The sequence below is a fragment of the Hyperolius riggenbachi genome, chromosome 11, assembly GCF_040937935.1.
Source record: "Hyperolius riggenbachi isolate aHypRig1 chromosome 11, aHypRig1.pri, whole genome shotgun sequence".
NCBI classification, from domain to species: Eukaryota; Metazoa; Chordata; class Amphibia; order Anura; family Hyperoliidae; genus Hyperolius; species Hyperolius riggenbachi.
The window spans coordinates 128,456,370-128,476,368 of NC_090656.1; the positions used below are offsets into that span (position 1 = coordinate 128,456,370).

General features: G+C 45.6%; 1 protein-coding gene across 2 annotated transcripts in view; it reads right to left on the minus strand.

The window, feature by feature from the left end:
• The window catches only part of DEAF1 (DEAF1 transcription factor), a 72,199-nt gene that overhangs the window by 24,446 nt on the left and 27,754 nt on the right, over positions 1 to 19,999 (minus strand). For both annotated transcript variants that reach the window (XM_068261307.1, XM_068261308.1), the window contains 2 exons: positions 19,194 to 19,320; positions 14,491 to 14,619 (listed from right to left, as the gene is read on the minus strand). In XM_068261307.1, the coding sequence (XP_068117408.1) occupies positions 14,491 to 14,619; positions 19,194 to 19,320 (256 nt within the window). The remainder of the gene's footprint in view (positions 1 to 14,490; positions 14,620 to 19,193; positions 19,321 to 19,999) is intronic.

Sequence of the window (19,999 nt, forward strand, 5' to 3'; positions counted from 1 at the left end):
GTCAGTGCTTTTTTGCACTGCGCATGTGCAGGGACAGAGGCAGAGACACTGCAGAGAGCCGGAGGAGGACGGGGCCAGAAGGGGCGTACGTGCCTGTGCGTCGGGCAGGCACGCGCGGCGAGTGCGCGTGCGAGATGGGCGTGGCGGTATTAATGACAGACCTAGCCCATTTTTAAACGGGCTAAGTCACTAGTATATATATAATCACTCCTGTTTGAGTAACAGGTGACACAACAATGCAAAGCAGCCTTGACAGTCACTCACTAAGCTGCATCTAGAGACATCCCCAAAAAAAGAGCAGGGACAACACCAGAGTAATTACAGGTATGTCATTGTAATAATTGCAGGTTAAGTTACAAAGGGCCTACTGCAAGAAAGGTCAGTAATGTTGCTGTGCTCAGGCAGTGTACAGCAAATTTCCTAGCCCTAACACCAGGGGAGCACTGCATGTTACACAATTAGAGTCATGTTGCTATGGTAATGTGCGGCATAACATGCATTACCATAGCAGTGGGCACATTACCCCGGTAACACACGATGCGCTAATAAAGTAACGAGCGGTGCTCCCCTGACATTAGGACTGCTAAAGTGCCGACCTTTCGTGCATCAGGCCCAAAATGACTTATATATCGTGATGATGGATCTTAAGCCCCAACTACACCATACAATTTTTTGTCTGATTTGATTCATTGATTAGATTCGATGCAATCTGACATGTCCAATTGGGATTCAATTCAATTTGCCATTGAAAAACAATGGCAAATTGAATCGAATCGAATCCCGATCAGACATGTTGTATTGAATCGAATCTATGAATCGAATCGCACAAAAAATTGTATAGTGTAGATGGGGCTTAAAAGGACCTCCATAGCGAAAAAAGTAGGTAGTTAAAATCTGACAGGGGCGACAGGTTTTGGGTCAGTCCATCTCCTCATAGGGGATTCTCCGGGTTTTCTTTGTTTTCAACAGCATTTCCTGAACAGCAGTTGAAAAGTATAACTGATAAATAGTGTGCAAGTGATTAGGGAGGTTGGCTGGTATCTTACTATTTTGGCAGTTAAACTGCTGTTCAGGAAATGCTGTTGAAAACAAAGAAAACCCTGAGAATCCCCCATGAGGAGATGGACTGGCCCAAAACCTGTCTGTTCTGTCAGATTTTAACTGATTTTCGCGATAGTGGTCCTTTAAGCAACAATGATACCCGACCACATTAATCCTCTCCTCACTCCTCGCCCTGAAAGCTTCTCAATCATCTGCTGTGCAGTCGTCCCTCCTCCGCCTGGCAGAATGCATAGCTAGCCTGTAGGTTAGCAACACGTCTGTACAGTATCACTGTCCCCCTCGGAATCGAGTCCTTTTACCCTGTGTGCAGCAAAAGGTGGGTGCTGGGTTCCACTTCTCCAGATAAGGCACACAAAAGCTCGCTTGGCCTTTGCAAATGCTCATCTGGACAAAGAAGAAGACTTCTGGTCTTCTGTGTTATGATCAGATGTAACAAAAATTGAATTGTGTGGTCGCAATGACGTTTCCTTCATTTGGCGTAAAAAAAGAAGCCTTCAACCCAACGAACACCATCCCCCCTGTTAAACATGGTGGTGGGAACCTAATGCTTTGGTGGTGTTTTTCAGCCAATGAACCAGGGAACCTAATCACAGTAAACGGTGCCATGAAAAAAGAGCAATACATGAGGATTCTCAACGACAACATCAGGCAGTCTGCAGAGAAACCTGGCCTTAGGAACCAGTGGACATTTCAGCATGACAATGACCCAAAACACACAGCAAAAGTGGTGAAGAAATGGTTAGCATACAACAACATTAAAGTTTTGGAGTGGCCCAGCCAGAGTCCTGACTTGAATCCAATTGTGAATCTGTGGAGGAAGCTAAAGATCAGGGTGATGGCAAGAAGACCATCCAACCTGAAAGATTTGGAGCTTATTGCTAAAGATGAATGGGCAAATATACCTGTGGAGACATACAAATAGCTGGTCTATAGGAAGCTTTAACTGCTGTAATAGCCATTAGCCAATAAAGGCTTTTCTATTGATTATTGAGAAGGGTAGGAATAATTTCGGACTGGACACTTTTTGCTCAAATGTAAATAAAAGCGGAGAAACATGTCCGTCCTCCCCCCCCCCCCCCCCCCCCTTGCTGGTTGAATAAAAGTAACATTAAGTCAAAATTTGCCAGGGGTATGAATATATATGGACAGCAGTGTGGGTGTGGGTGTGTGTGTGTGTGTGTGTGTGTGTGTGTGTGTGTGTGTGTGTGTGTGTGTGTGTGTGTGTGTGTGTGTGTGTGTGTGTGGTGTGTGTGTGTGGTGTGTGTGTGTGGTGTGTGGTGTGTGTGTGTGGTGTGTGTGAGTGTGGTGTGTGTGAGTGTGGTGTGTGTGTGTGTGGTGTGTGGTGTGTGGTGTGTGGTGTGTGGTGTGTGTGTGTGTGTGTGTGTGGTGTGTGTGTGTGGTGTGTGTGTGTGGTGTGTGTGTGTGGTGTGTGTGTGTGTGTGTGTGTGTGTGTGTGTGGTGTGTGTGTGTGTGTGGTGTGTGTGTGAGTGTGGTGTGTGTGTGGTGTGTGTGTGTGTGTGTGTGTGTGTGTGTGTGTGTGTGTGTGTGTGTGTGTGGTGTGTGTGTGTGTGGTGTGTGTGAGTGTGGTGAGTGTGGTGTGTGTGTGTGTGGTGTGTGTGTGTGTGTGTGTGTGTGTGTGTGTGTGTGTGTGTGTGTGTGTGTACCTTCAGACAGGAAGAGGCTCTGCAACTGTGTGTCTACCCAGATGTAAGAAAACATTTGTACCTTTTTTCAGGCTTTATGTAACAGCATTATGAAACAGTAAATAAACTGCAAAATACTGTAGTTCCACATACAGAGAATAAGAGTTTAGCAACAGAATCAGAAAACCCTAGCCGCCAGCCAGGGATTATGGGAAATATGCCACTATCACAGCTCCCAGAGCTAGAATCCTCTCCTAGTTAGCAGATAGATGTCTGTGAAAAATGTTGTTTTAATCCCATTACACAATCCATTCCTGCCACTTCCAACAGAATGTAAGTAGAGTATTATCAAGAGTATGAGTCATCCTTTCCATTAACATTATAGTATCTACTCTTCTATATATTTGTGAGAATGAATTATTTGTTTTTCTTCAATTTAAGTGCATTATCCAAAGTACTATCCTGAAGATTTTTTCTTAAGATTGCGGGCTCTTCATCTGAGGGCAACAATAATAATACTGTATATTCATGATATTCAGTCTGATGTGAGGTTTATATGGTCTCCTCACATTCCCAAAATTCATGCTTCATAAATTCAAGTACTCCCCACAATTTCTAAAGCACAGTAAAGTCTCCTTTCCAATAGGCAGCTGCAGCAATGAAGCCACCTCTGCAGAACTTGGACTCACAACAAGTGGGAAAGAAAAAATCTCTAGCGCCTCACAGTCATGCAGCCACTCCTCCAGAGCATGTTATAGTTAAATGGGTCTCATCGGGAATCGAGAAAACAAAACTCTGCTCTCTAGAATCATTCAGCTTTCTGTGTAATGATTCTATCCCACCTGCCTGAAAGAAACAATCGTCAGACCGCTACTCAAGAAACCATCCTTAGACCCAGATGCTCTAAACAGCTACAGACCGGTCTCCAACCTCCCCTTTCTGGGGAAAGTTATTGAAAAGGCTGTCTATCTCCAATTTGAAGCCAGGCTCTCAAGATGCAACATCCTTGTCCCTTTTCATTCTGGCTTCAGAGGACATCACAGCTGTGAAGCAACCTTCACCCAGATCTACAACTGCCATACTAATAAAATACACAAGCAAGCACAGTGCCGCTCGACAACAGGCCAGGACTTTAAAGTCAGGCAGTTCCCCCATACAATATAAACCTGCCTTCACCTTAAAGCAGTAGCTCCAGCAGGACCTGGTTACAGAGCAGAGGAGAGTGAAGAAACACATTTGCCAGAGTACACAAAAAGTGCAGAGCATTAATGCCATAAATGTGATGGATGTCATTGGCTGTACTCCATAGAAACAATAAACCAGCGAATGAGACAGTGCCCGGTCTGCGCCTTTTGTGTACTACTGCCACACTAATGCCGGCCATTTCAACACCGCCACTACCCGCTGCAGCACTGCATCCCACTAGTTCAATGTGCAAGTGGGGAACAATGATGGCAGATTCGAAGATCCTTTTTCATAGGCTTCCCTTATTGTACTTTTCCCACAAGGGTTTTCCTATACTAGGAAACACCCGGCAAAAGCACCTCTGAATTTGCTGGTGGGGATTTCTATTGGTCTATGCACTGACCAATTTGGATTTCTTCCAGCTTTGCTGGGATTGCTAGAAAACCTGCAATAGTACAATAAGGGAATCCCAGAAAAAGCACCTTGTTGGTCCATTGAACTGACCAATTGAATCCTCCAGGTATTTTAAAAAATAAAATTCCACTTACCTGGGGCTTCCTCCAGGCCATCCTGTGCCCTCGCCGCAGCTCCCGGTGTCCTCCTCTGCAGAAGGTCGGCTTCCGGATTGGCTTCTTGTGCGCTCCACGGCGCAGGTCACGTGGTTTGTCAGACATCATAAGTATTGTACTGCGTAGGTGCAGAACTACTGTGCCTGCGCAGTAGTCCTGATGACGTCGGGCAGACCACGTGACTCGAACCGTGGAGCGCACAAGAAGCCGACCCAAAAGCCGAGGCTTTTGCAGAGGAGGACACCGGGAACCATCGGAGCTGCGGCGAGGGCACAGGATGGCTGCCAGGGGCTGGAGGAAGCCCCAGATAAGTGGAATTTTATTTTTTAAAATGCCTGGACGTATCCTTTAAGCAGGATTCTCTTTAGTCCAGAGAACAATGGTGTGATAAATGTACAGGCAAACAGAGGTGCCAAAAGGATAAAAGTCGATAAAAAATTTAAAAATCGAGGGAGGCCGAGCTGGATTTCCCTCCTCCAGATAGACACAATAAACTGTTGATAAGAGTTCAACAACATATTTATTTACATACTCCACACTTCTGGAGTATGTAAATCCTTTTGGGCCTCTGTTTTCCTGTGCATGATCTAAGTCAACCCTTGGTGGAGGGGTGTTGCCCCCTTTTTTCCAACCTACAGAGAGCAACTTCCTATTCCTGAGTGGGGACAGGTCTAATCTCCCCACCTGCTGACACAGTGGTTGCCTGGATGGTAACTCTGGTTTGTAAGTAGTCATATCAAATACTTACTTTGTCACACCCATATTACCAGTACATACTACACTATATTGGGCTCTCTGTGTCTCTTTCTGGTGGTAAAGGTGTCAACAGTCCTGTGGCAGGTAGTGGCGGTGAGTATTGGTGGCGAGGGGTGCCCAGCAATTGTACAGGGGCAGCAAACTTACAATCAAAATTTTAGAAGAAAGAAGACAGAAGGAAACAAGATTAAAGAAGTTCAACAAGATGCTCACATTTCCTGCATAAATGTGCCCACCTAAGAAATTCTCCTCCAGAGCATGTCATAGTTAAATGGGTCTCATCAGACATAGAGAAAACAAATCTCTGCCCCCTAGAACCATTCCAACAAGTACATCTTCTGTGTATTGTGTCCATCATGCCTCACAATGATCCCAAAACACGGAGGACAGACACAGACATTCTAGGTGGTATTAGATTAGTTGACTGGTACATAAAATACAAAAAATTCTGAAAAGTTTATATTAGTGATTTGAGCAGCCTTGCCATTAGAAACTACTGTCTAGTGCAGAAATAACAGAATTTTAAAAAAGTACAAAGTGGAGGATAGAGAAAAGAGCAGAAGGGTTCAGCATGCACTCAGATGTGCAGGGATAAACAGCCAAGGTGAAAGAACAAAGAACTGTATTCTGTTAGGTCTCTAGTACTTTTTATGCCAATTTGCACCTTTGGATGGCACAGCTCCAAGCACTGCACTAGTGTGTGTATATTTAGCTCAGCGAGATCTCACCTTAGAGGTTATGTGCTGCCAAGGTGATGTCATTTCACGAAAGGAGCCATCAAAAGTATACACTGATCCTAGTACTAAAACCTCTGACAGGTGAAGGGAGTTACATTGATTATTTCTTAAATGTTTAGATGTTTATATTTTCAATTCCATTTATGAGGCCAACCGAAGATTTATGCATGCTCGTTTCCTACGGATTGCAATTATCCGATCGGAAGATCGATCGTTTCTTAAAAGGACACTGTTAATGGGCACCTTTAGGATCTGAGCAACTCTGAAAAGGGCTAAATTGTGATGGCTAGACTTCATCACAGTGTATAAAAAACAGGAAGGTCCAGTGAAATGCTCCTCTTATACCGTGGTCAAATTTGTTCCAAGGAAGGACAGCCAGTGAGATGGTGGCAGGTTCATGGGTGTCCATGGCTTACTAATGCACATTTTTAGGAGGGTGTATTGGCTTATCAGTGTATATAGTACTGCAGCATCCTACCCTGCAACCTACCAAAAAACAAAAAAACAGACAGGCACTTCCTCAATCCCTACTAAACTTTCCCCAAACCTCATCTCACAGTAAAACATACAGTGGCTTGCAAAAGTATTCTGCCCCCTTGAAGTTTTCCACGTTTTGTCATATTACTGCCACAAACATAAATCAATTTTATTGGAATTCCACATGAAAGACCGATACAAAGTGGTGTACACGTGAGAAGTGGAACGAAAATCATAAATGACTCCAAACATTTTTTTTACAAATCAATAACTGCAAAGTGGGGTGTGCATAATTATTCAGTCCCCTTTGTTCTGAGTGCAGTCACTGCCCATAGACATTGCCTCATGAGTGCTAATGGCTAAATAGAGTGCACCTGTATGTAATCTAATGCCAGTACAAATACAGCTGCTCTGTGACGACTTCAGAGGTTGTCTAAGATAATATTGGGAGCAACAACACCATGGAGTCCAAAGAACACACCAGACAGGTCAGGGATAACGTTATTGAGAATTTTAAAGCAGACTTAGGCTACAAAAAGATTTCTAAAGCCTTGAAGATCCCACGGAGCACTGTTCACACGATCATTCAGAAATGGAAGGAGTATGGCACAACTGTAAACCTACCAAGACAAGGCTGTCCACCCAAACTCACAGGCCGAACAAGGAAAGCGCTGATCAGAAATGCAGTCAAGAGGCCCATGGTGACTCTGGACGAACTGCAGAGATCTACAGCTCAGGTGGGGGAATCTGTCCATAGGACAACTATTAGTCATGTACTGCACAAAATTGGCGTTTATGAAAGAGTGGCAAGAAGAAAGCCATTGTTAACAGAAAAGCATAAGTCCTGTTTGCAGTTTGCCACAAGCCATGTGGGGGACACAGCAAACATGTGGAAGAAGGTGCTCTGGTCAGATGAGACCAAAACTGAACGTTTTGCCCAAAATGCAAAACGCTATGTGTGGCAGAAAACTAACACTGCACATCAATCTGAACACACCATCCCCACTGTCAAATATGGTGGTGGCAGTATCATGTTTTGGGGGTGCTTCTCTACAACAGGGACAGGGAAGCTGGTCAGAGTTGATGGGAAGATGGATGGAGCCAAATACAGGGCAATCTTGGAAGAAAAACTCTTGGAGTCTGCAAAAGGCTTGAGACTGGGGTGGAGGTTCACCTTTCAGCAGGGCAACGACCTTAAATATAAAGCCAGGGCAACAATGGAATGGTTTAAAACAAAACATATCCATGTGTTAGAATGGCCCAGTCAAAGTCCAGATCTAAATCCAAACGAAAATCTGTGGCAAGATCTGAAAACTACTGTTCACAAATGCTGTCCATCTAATCTTACTGAGCTGGAGCTGTTTTGCAAAGAAGAATGAATGGGTAAGGATTTCAGTCTCTAGATGTGCAAAGCTGGTAGAGACATACCCTAAAAGACTGGCAGCTGTAATTGCAGCAAAAGGTGGTTCTACAAAGTATTGACTCGGGGCTGAATAATTACGCACACCCCACTTTGCAGTTATTTATTTGTAAAAAATGTTTGGAATCGTGTATGATTTTCGTTCCACTTCTCTGATGTGTACACCACTTTATAGTGGACTTTCATGTGAAATTACAATAAAATTGATTCATGTTTGAGGCAGTAATGTGACAAAATGTGGAAAACTTCAAGGGGGCCGAATACTTTTGCAAGCCACTGTATGTACATAAATTATTCAGCAGACACAAAAATGTTGTGAATGAAGGATGCTTTCACATATCAAACTGTTAATAGATTATTTTATCAATTAACAATGCAAAGTTAATGAACAGAAGCAAAATCTAAATCAAATCATTATATGGTGTGACCATCCTTTGCATTCAAAACATTTGTTCTTTAAGGTACACCTGGACACAGCACAAATGCTCTATTTCTTAGCTGCACAACACATACAAGTCATTATCTCATACGTTTATTTTCGCTTTAGATTTCCTATAAATTGCAGCTGGAAGGTGCCTATGGTCAGCAGGCGGAAGGCTCATGGAAAAGAGGCCTAAGTATCTTCTTGTATTCTCACCATTGAGGACTCCATTAATTCTAACCAAATTCCCAATACCATTTGCAGATAAGCAGCCCCCTCATTGCAAGGAACCACCACCATGCTTCACTGTTGCCTGCAGACTTTTATTGTACCACTTTCCAGCTCTCCAGCCCTTCAGTGAACAAACCACCTTTTGCTACAGCCCAGCATTTAAAATGTTCAATTCATAAGCCCAGAGCGCCTGGTGGCATTTTTCTGCACCTGCCAGACTTCTCTAAACAATAGATGGGTGCCCCTGTGACCCACAGGTATATGCCACTTCCAAGCTCTTGACATGTTCCTATTTTGAAGGAAAGTAGGCATGACGTGTCTTTCTTCACTAAGTTTCCTTCATTGGCCACTACATCTACTGTCATCAGTACTGCCTATTTCTTTGTGTTCCCTCAGGGCAGCACCGTGGCTTAGTGGTTAGCACTCTCGCCTTGCAGCACTGGGTCCCCAGTTTGAATCCAAGCCAGGGCACTATCTGCAAGGAGTTTTTCTGTTCTCCCCGTGTCTGTGTGGGTTTCATCCGGGCACTTTGGTTTCCTCCCACACCCCAAAAACATACAGATAAGTTGATTGGCTTCCCCCTAAATTGGCCCTAGACTACAAAACATACACTACATGATATATACATAGACGTATGACAATGGTAGGGACTAGATTGTGAGCTCCTTTGTGGGATAGTTAGTGACACTTGATGCCGGGATCACTTGATGCCAGATACATGCCAAAAAAAGCACAAACCTCTCCAATAAAATACTCACTGAGCTTCCAACAACGTCTTGTAGCCTTCCTGCTGCTCCTAGCGGCTTTCTAGCATCATCCATGCACGGAAGCCAGCCTGTCACCTGACCCGCATCGGGTCAAGTGACACACCGGGAGCCGTGCAAAGATGCTGGACGCCGTGAGGTGCTACAGGAAGGCTACAAGAGGTCACTGGAGGCTCAGTGAGTATTTTAATGCCTGCATTAAAATACTCGGATAACAGGGACTTTGCTGTATATGCAATTACCACTATTTCATGCACCCTGACAGCATGCATGCATCTCATGCAAGATAAGACGAGCACGACTTGAGATTTAGGATGTACTGTAACTTGTAAAATAAACACAAAAACAACAGGAGTCTGGATAGTGTAGTATGTTATGCAAATAGAGCACTAGTAGATAAACTGTACTGTGTAAGGCTGTCAGTCAGTATAGTACATAGCTGCAGAGCATAGTCATGTATGCTGCACCTCACCTGTGGCCCCGGTGTACACGCCTCCCTGTGTAGGGCTGTCAGTCAGTATAGTAGCTGCTGAGCATAGTCATGTATGCTGCACCTCACCTGTGGCCCCAATGTACACGCCTCCCTGTGTAGGGCTGTCAGACAGTGTAGTAGCTGCTGAGCATAGTCATGTATGCTGCACCTCACCTGTGGCCCCAGTGTACACGCCTCCCTGTATAGGGCTGTCAGCCAGTATAGTAGCTGCTGAGCATAGTCATGTATGCTGCACCTCACCTGTGGCCCCGGTGTACCCGCCTCCCTGTATAGGGCTGTCAGCCAGTATAGTAGTTGCTGAGCATAGTCATGTACGCTGCACCTCACCTGTGGCCCCAGTGTACACGTCTCCCTGTGTAGGGCTGTCAGTCAGTATAGTAGTTGCTGAGCATAGTCATGTATGCTGCTCCTCACCTGTGGCCCCGGTGTACTCGTCTCTCTGTGTAGGGCTATCAGTCAGTATAGTAGTTGCTGAGCATAGTCATGTACGCTGCACCTCACCTGTAGCCCCGGTGTACACGCCTCCCTGTGTAGGGCTGTCAGTCAGTATAGTAGCTGCTGAGCATAGTCATGTACGCTGCACCTCACCTGTGGCCCCGGTGTACATGTCTCCCTGTGTAGGGCTGTCAGACAGTGTAGTAGTTGCTGAGCATAGTCATGTATGCTGCACCTCACCTGTGGCCCCAATGTACACGCCTCCCTGTGTAGGGCTGTCAGACAGTGTAGTAGTTGCTGAGCATAGTCATGTATGCTGCACCTCACCTGTGGCCCCAATGTACACGCCTCCCTGTGTAGGGCTGTCAGACAGTGTAGTAGTTGCTGAGCATAGCCATGTATGCTGCACCTCACCTGTGGCCCCAATGTACACGCCTCCCTGTGTAGGGCTGTCAGCCAGTATAGTAGCTGCTGAGCATAGTCATGTATGCTGCACCTCACCTGTAGCCCAAGTGTACACGCCTCCCTGTGTAGGGCTGTCAGTCAGTATGGTAGTTGCTGAGCATAGTCATGTATGCTGCACCTCACCTGTGGCCCCGGTGTACACGCCTCCCTGTGTAGGGCTATCAGTCAGTATGGTAGTTGCTGAGCATAGTCATGTATGCTGCACCTCACCTGTGGCCCCAATGTACACGCCTCCCTGTGTAGGGCTGTCAGTCAGTATAGTAGCTGCTGAGCATAGTCATGTATGCTGCACCTCACCTGTAGCCCCGGTGTACACGCCTCCCTGTGTAGGGCTGTCAGTCAGTATGGTAGTTGCTGAGCATAGTCATGTATGCTGCACCTCACCTGTGGCCCCAGTGTACACGCCTCCCTGTGTAGGGCTGTCAGTCAGTATAGTAGCTGCTGAGCATAGTCATGTATGCTGCACCTCACCTGTGGCCCCAATGTACACGCCTCCCTGTGTAGGGCTGTCAGTCAGTATAGTAGCTGCTGAGCATAGTCATGTATGCTGCACCTCACCTGTGGCCCCAGTGTACACGCCTCCCTGTGTAGGGCTGTCAGTCAGTATAGTAGCTGCTGAGCAAAGTCATGTATGCTGCACCTCACCTGTGGCCCCAATGTACACGCCTCCCTGTGTAGGGCTGTCAGCCAGTATAGTAGCTGCTGAGCATAGTCATGTATGCTGCACCTCACCTGTGGCCCCGGTGTACACGCCTCCCTGTGTAGGGCTATCAGTCAGTATGGTAGTTGCTGAGCATAGTCATGTATGCTGCACCTCACCTGTGGCCCCAATGTACACGCCTCCCTGTGTAGGGCTGTCAGTCAGTATAGTAGCTGCTGAGCATAGTCATGTATGCTGCACCTCACCTGTGGCCCCAGTGTACACGCCTCCCTGTGTAGGGCTGTCAGTCAGTATAGTAGCTGCTAAGCATAGTCATGTATGCTGCACCTCACCTGTGGCCCCAATGTACACGCCTCCCTGTGTAGGGCTGTCAGTCAGTATAGTAGCTGCTGAGCATAGTCATGTATGCTGCACCTCACCTGTAGCCCCGGTGTACACGCCTCCCTGTGTAGGGCTGTCAGTCAGTATAGTAGCTGCTGAGCATAGTCATGTATGCTGCACCTCACCTGTGGCCCCAGTGTACATGTCTCCCTGTGTAGGGCTGTCAGTCAGTATAGTAGTTGCTGAGCATAGTCATGTATGCTGCACCTCACCTGTGGCCCCAGTGTACACGCCTCCCTGTGTAGGGCTGTCAGACAGTGTAGTAGTTGCTGAGCATAGTCATGTATGCTGCACCTCACCTGTGGCCCCAATGTACACGCCTCCCTGTGTAGGGCTGTCAGTCAGTATAGTAGCTGCTGAGCATAGTCATGTATGCTGCACCTCACCTGTGGCCCCAGTGTACACGCCTCCCTGTGTAGGGCTGTCAGTCAGTATAGTAGCTGCTGAGCATAGTCATGTATGCTGCACCTCACCTGTAGCCCCGGTGTACACGCCTCCCTGTGTAGGGCTGTCAGACAGTGTAGTAGTTGCTGAGCATAGTCATGTATGCTGCCCCTCAGCTGTGGCCCCAGTGTACACGTCTCCCTGTGTAGGGCTGTCAGTCAGTATAGTAGTTGCTGAGCATAGTCATGTATGCTGCTCCTCACCTGTGGCCCCGGTGTACTCGTCTCTCTGTGTAGGGCTATCAGTCAGTATAGTAGTTGCTGAGTATAGTCATGTATGCTGCACCTCACCTGTGGCCCCGGTGTACACGCCTCCCTGTGTAGGGCTGTCAGCCCGTATAGTAGTTGCTGAGCATAGTCATGTATGCTGCACTTCACCTGTGGCCCCGGTGTACACGTCTCCCTGTGTAGGGCTGTCAGTATAGTAGTTGCTGAGCATAGTCATGTATGCTGTACCTGTGGCCCCAGTGTACACGTCTTCTTGTGCAGGGCTGTCAGTCAGTATAGTAGTTGCATAGTATAGCCATGTTTGCTGCACCTCACCTGTGGCCCAGATGTACAAGTCTGCCTGTGTAGGACTGTCAGACAGTATAGTAGTTGCTGATTATAGCCATGTATGCTGCACCTCACATGTGGCCCCGGTGTACACGTCTCCCTGTGTAGGACGGTCAGTCTGTGTAGTAGTTGTTGAGCATAGACATGTATGCTACACCTACGGCCCCGGTGTACACGCCTCCCTGTGTAGGGCTATCAGTCAGTGTAGTAGTTGCTGAGCATAGCCATGTATGCTGTACATCACCTGTAGCCCCAGTGTACACGTCTCCCTGTGTAGGGCTGTCAGTAAGTATAGTAGTTGCTGAGCATAGTCATGTATGCTGCACCTCAGCTGTGGCCCCAGTGTACTCGTCTCTCTGTGTAGGGCTATCAGTTAGTGTAGTAGTTGCTGAGAATAGTCATGTATGCTGCACCTCACCTGTGGCCCCAGTGTACACGCCTCCCTGTGTAGGGCTGTCAGACAATGTAGTAGTTGCTGAGCATAGTCATGTATGCTGCACCTCAGCTGTGGCCCCAGTGTTCACATCTCCCTGTGTAGGGCTGTAAGCCCGTACAGTAGTTGCTGAGCATAGTCCTGTATGCTGCACCTCAGCTGTGGCCCCAGTGTACACGTCTCCCTGTGTAGGGCTGTCAGTCAGTATAGTAGTTGCTGAGCATAGTCATGTATGCTGCTCCTCACCTGTGGCCCCGGTGTACTCGTCTCTCTGTGTAGGGCTATCAGTCAGTATAGTAGTTGCTGAGTATAGTCATGTATGCTGCACCTCACCTGTGGCCCCGGTGTACACGCCTCCCTGTGTAGGGCTGTCAGCCCGTATAGTAGTTGCTGAGCATAGTCATGTATGCTGCACTTCACCTGTGGCCCCGGTGTACACGTCTCCCTGTGTAGGGCTGTCAGTATAGTAGTTGCTGAGCATAGTCATGTATGCTGTACCTGTGGCCCCAGTGTACACGTCTCCTTGTGCAGGACTGTCAGACAGTATAGTAGTTGCTGAATATAGCCATGTATGCTGCATCTCACCTGTGGCCCCGGTGTACACGTCTCCCTGTGTAGGGCGGTCAGTCTGTGTAGTAGTTGTTGAGCATAGACATGTATGCTGCACCTAAGGCCCCGGTGTACACGCCTCCCTGTGTAGGGCTGTCAGTCAGTATAGTAGTTGCTGAGTATAGTCATATATGCTGCACATCACCTGTGGCCCCAGTGTACACGTCTCCCTGTGTAGGGTTGTCAGTCAGTATAGTAGTTGCTAAGCATGGTCATGTATGCTGCACCTGTGGCCCCAGTGTACACGTCTCCTTGTGTAGGGCTGTCAGTCAGTATAGTAGTTGCTGAGCATAGTCATGTATGCTGCACCTCGCCTGTGGCCCCGGTGTACACGCCTCCCTGTGTAGGGCTGTCAGTCGGTATAGTAGTTGCTGAGCATAGTCATGTATGCTGCACCTCGCCTGTGGCCCCAGTGTACACGCCTCCCTGTGTAGGGCTGTCAGTCAGTGTAGTAGTTGCTGAGCATAGTCATGTATGCTGCACCTCGCCTGTGGCCCCGGTGTACACGTCTCCCTGTGTAGGGCTGTCAGTCAGTATAGTAGTTGCCGAGTATAGCCATGTATAGCTGCACCTCACCTGTAGCCCCGGTGTACACGTCTCCCTGTGTAGGGCTGTCAGTCAGTATAGTAGTTGCTGAGTATAGCCATGTATGTTGCACCTCACCTGTAGCCCCGGTGTACACGTCTGCCTGTGTAGGGCTGTCAGTCAGTATGGTAGTTGCTGAGTAAAGCCATGTATGCTGCACCTCACCTGTAGCCCCGGTATACACGTCTGCCTGTGTAGGGCTGTCAGTCAGTATGGTAGTTGCCTCTGCAGCGGCTTCTCTCTCAAAGGTCAGCGAATCTGTAGCTGTGATTTGGCCGGATGATGACACAGTGACTGCAGAGGGAAGACAATTATAACACTCTCATTATAATGCATAGACCAGTGTAGAGCACACCATTAGCATTGCAAGATTGAGATGCTTATCATCTGAAGTGGATTCTGTTATACATTAGAGGCAACAGTGTTCAATAAGTACCTGTACATCAGCAAGGTCAGGCCACAGAGCACTGGAGATTGTCAAACACAAATTGATTTTTTTTTTCATTCTAATGTATTTTTATTAATGAACCCTTCTGAGAATCTGTCACACAGGGTGACAGAGCCAATAGGTTTCAGGGAGATTTGATAACTACCGTATATCTTACACTTGCTTCTACCACGGCCATTAGGGAATATCTGCTGCTGAAAATGATGAATCCAGCGCAGCCAGGCCAAACTTACTATTAGGCAGGTAAAGAGCATGCACATGGCTGTCACTCTAGGGTGAGGTAGGCATTTAACACGAGCGTTCTTCTTTTTAAATATATTTTTTCTGTCTGCCTGAAACCATTGAACATTTGTGCAGAAGTCTTGTTGATCAGCTATAGTACAGCATATAGAGTGCAGAACAGGTAGAGAGTTGATAGATATTTCAGATTTGTCACCTAAAATGAATGATGGGGATCATTCAGGGTGGCAGTCTAATAAGAATGCGGGGAGGCGGCTAAACCAATTGGATGGCAGGTCTGCATAAGCAGGGAGGAAGCACAGACACCCAGCATGGTTACATGGCGGCGTGTTATGCTAGCTAACCTATTTGATATTTCATGTTTACATTCAGTTTTAATTCAGAGGTTAGGGCTCTAGTGCATCGTTTAGCATCTGTTTTGAATACAGGGTGTGTATGTTCCCTCTATGGGGCTCTGTTGGTAGTCATTTCAGAAGCAGCCTAGTTTTAGGATGCACTGCCAATTCTTTCCTGTAAATAATATGCTATAGCTAACTGGATATATAGGCCACCAATGGAAAAGCTTTGGGGAAATTCAAAGACTCCCTTTACTTCTGGAATCTATTGAAATTATGTGATATGCATGGTAGGAATCAATTCTTCTCGGAATCGATTCAGATCAAAGAGGAATTGAACATTCTGCCACATCAGGTGGCAATATATAAGTGTATGGGTGCATTTACCCAGCTGCAACAAATGAGGTAAAGGGATACAAAACAGGAATGATAGGGAAATGCCCTTAGAGTAAAAGTACAAACCACTGCTTTACTCCAAATGAGAAGATCACAAATCAGGCAAAAAATTACCACTTGCATTACCACGACATACTGTATATTCTTGTCAAGTATGAAACATAAGGCGTTAATTAAAGTGTACCTGAGATTAATAAATATAAAAAAGGCCCCTCCACACCGATCGCTCCCATGCCAGCTTGATGGTGGTGGCTGGATGGTGTACTGGTTAAGTGCCTCTGACACAGGAGACCAGGGTTCGAACCTTGGCTCTGCCTGTTCAGCACCTATTCAGTAGGAGACCTTAGGCAAGTCTCCCTAACACTGCTACTGCCTATAGAGAGCATCCTAGTGGCTGCAGCTCTGGCACTTTGAGTCCACCAGGAGAAAAGCGCGATATAAGTGTTATTTGTCTTGTCTTGTCTTCCTACATCTCCTCGTTCTCCCGGTAGAAGCCCAGTAAGTTTGGCCAGTCGGAGTCAGTCGGTGCATGCGCAGTGCGGCTGCGCGCACTCCCTATCTTGCTCCTGTGACTGGGAGCGCAGCGGAGTGTACACGTGCGCAGTGCGTCCCATCTGGCCAAGCTAACGGGGCTTCTATCAGTAGAACGAGGCGGAGTAGGAAGACGGCATGGGAGCGATCGGTGCGGAGGCGGCTGGAGGAAGTCCCAGGTATGTATAAAACTTTTATATTTATTCATCTTAGGTTTCCTTTAAATACACACTATGTAGTGAGTATGACGTAGAAAATGTGTTTTGTCAATAAGTCTTTTTATTGCTTTATAATAACTTTTTATCGCTTAATTCTTACATGGAATTAAAGAAGTACTGTAGTGACATACAGTATAGTAGAATACCAACTTTTACAGTAATTATCCTGGTTTCAGCATCAGAAACACTACCTATATCTATGTACTGTATTGTTGTGTATTGGTCTGTAGCCCCGCCCTCCCAGTGAGGCTTAGCCTAGCGCAGAATTCTCCTCCCAAAGCATTCTGGGAGGCTAGGCATTATTTTCACTGGATCTGGAATTTTCCAAAACATTATTACAGTATTATATATTTATATTGTCCCGACATCTTCCGCAGTGCATATACAGGATTTTCTCAAAAAATTAGCATATTGTGATAAAGTTCATTATTTTCTGTAATGTACTGATAAACATTAGACTTTCATATATTTTAGATTCAAATACACACAACTGAAGTAGTTCAAGCCTTTTATTGTTTTAATATTGATGATTTTGGCATACAGCTCATGAAAACCCAAAATTCCTATCTCAAAAAATTAGCATATTTCATCCGACCAATAAAAGAAAAGTGTTTTTAAAACAAAAAAAAGTTAACCTTCAAATAATTATGTTCAGTTATGCACTCAATACTTGGTCGGGAATCCTTTTGCAGAAATGACTGCTTCAATGCGGCGTGGCATGGAGGCAATCAGCCTGTGGCACTGCTCAGGTGTTATGGAGGCCCAGGATGCTTCGATAGCGGTCTTAAGCTCATCCAGAGTGTTGGGTCTTGCATCTCACAACTTTCTCTTCACAATATCCCACAGATTCTCTATGGGGTTCAGGTCAGGAGCGTTGGCAAGCCAATTGAGCACAGTAATACCATGGTCAGTAAACCATTTACCAGTGGTTTTGGCACTGTGAGCAGGTGCCAGGTTGTGCTGAGAAATGAAATCTTCATCTCCATAAAGCTTTTCAGCAGATGGAAGCATGAAGTGCTCCAAAATCACCTGATAGCTATCAGCATTGACCCTGCCCTTGATAAAACACAGTGGACCAACACCAGCAGCTGACATGGCACCCTAGGCCATCACTGACTGTGGGTACTTGACACTGGACTTCAGGCATTTTGGCATTTCCCTCTCCCTTGTCTTCCTCCAGAATCTGGCACCTTGATTTCCAAATTACATGTAAAAGTTGCTTTCATCCAAAAAAAGTACTTTGGACCACTGAGCAACAGTCTAGTGCTGCTTCTCTGTAGCCCAGGTCAGGCGCTTCTGCCTCTGTTTCTGGTTCAAAAGTGGGTTCATGCTTCCATCTGCTGAAAAGCTTTATGGAGATGAAGATTTCATTTTTCAGCACAACCTGGCACCTGCTCACAGTGCCAAAATCACTGGTAAATGGTTTACTGACCATGGTATTACTGTGCTCAATTGGCCTGCCAACTCTCCTGACCTGAACTCCTTAGAGAATCTGTGGGATATTGTAAAGAGAAAGTTGTGAGATGCAAGAACCAACACTCTAGATGAGCTTAAGGCCGCTATCGAAGTATCCTGGGCCTCCATAACACCTTAGCAGTGCCACAGGCTGATTGCCTCCATGCCACGCCGCATTGAAGCAGTCATTTCTGCAAAAGGATTCCTGACCAAGTATTGAGTGCATAACTGAACATAATTATTTGAAGGTTGACTTTTTTTTTGTTTTAAAAACACTTTTCTTTTATTGGTCGGATGAAATATGCTAATTTTTTGAGATAGGAATTTTGGGTTTTCATGAGCTGTATGCCAAAATCATCAATATTAAAACAATAAAAGGCTTGAACAACTTCAGTTGTGTATATTTGAATCAAAAATATATGAAAGTCTAATGTTTATCAGTACATTACAGAAAATAATGAACTTTATCACAATATGCTAATTTTTTGAGAAGATCCTGTATAACAGAGTATATAAGCATGTATACAGAGTATATAAGCATTCCATAAAGCTGCGCCTGACAGGACTAAAGATATCGCCACCTGTGATATATTTCAGAATGTAAATCAGAGTTAAGGAAAGATTTGACAAACACTGACTAAATAATTTATAAAATAATATTGTAAAAAAAATGTCATCACAGGCGCTCAAACCTATTGCTTGACCCACTGAGTTGTGCTCCCATTTTTGCCTGAGGAAGCGGGGTCAGGCCAGCGAAAAGCGTTGCATTTGTGGAGTTGAATAAATTATTTGACAATTCTGTTTTATTGAGACTCAAGTGAGTTTTCTTTTTTTGTAAGAGGGAGGCGAGTCCACCTTAACATCCCCCTCTCCTTTTAAGCGGTTTTTAAAACGTTTTACTCTACTCTGGCGCCTCTGTATACCAAGTTTATGCTGATCTTCTAGTCCACCCTGGGTGGAGGGGTGCATCCCCATCTACTATCTACAGAGAGCGACTTCTTAACCTGAGTGGGGTCAGGTCCTAATGCTCCCCACCTGCATTTAAAGTGGTTGCCTATGAGTAACCCGTGTTTGTGAGTATATATATATACATAAAATTGTATTGAACTCTTAATTTTACCTGACAATACTGCACCATATTGGGCTCTCGATTCTCTTCTTGTTTTTAAGCATTGATAATAGGACATGTGTTTTCAATAGATGGAAGGTATGCATACAAGCTTTATATCTGCAATGCTGTCTTACATGTGGTTTCAGCTGCTGCTGGTAGAAGGCTGATGTTCTTTGCTGGATCCTTCTTGGTAGAAATTGCGGACATCTCTCCCTCCTTCTTGCGGCGCTTATAAGGAATGAACAGACGGACAGGACCGCTCTAAATGATGGATAATAATAAGTATTTTATCAATTTCATTTAGCAAAGCATTTTTCTCATTAAAATAGAACATCAGCTACAGCATCCTAAGTTGGTAAAGAGTTAGATTTTCTGTTTTTTTTAATTGTTGTCTGCACCCCTGTTCCAGCGATTTCTGTCTTTGTAATAAGAGTTGGGAATGAATCTCACAATAAAGACACCTATTGCAGTAACTGCTATCAAAGTTGGCATTTCCCTTCTCTTTGCGGAGATTTCCATCATTTCCCCTTTGTGTCTCTGGGAAACAACTCCTACAGGCAATGTAACACCACGACAGAAGTTCCTACCTTTGCCTACGTCATTCAATACAAAAAGACGCTTTGGCGGGCGTTCCACTTCAGACAGGGCTTTTCAGCCCATACTGTTATTTAAACCACTCAGCAAGCAGGAGCTCCTCTTTTAGGTGCTTCTAGCTTGATTTTGCTACGATACAGGTAACTTGTGATTATTTATTTTACTCCGTTCACCAACTAGTATTTTATTTAACCTTCTGGCTATTAATGGTTTTAATAAACTCAACAGGTGAAAAACAGCAGCTCTCTGCAGTTGGTTTGTGGACAGTCATGGCTAAGACAAAGGAGCTCAGGGAGGACCTGTGGCTGCGCATTGTGGCTGCTCACAAGTCAGAAAAGGGCTACAA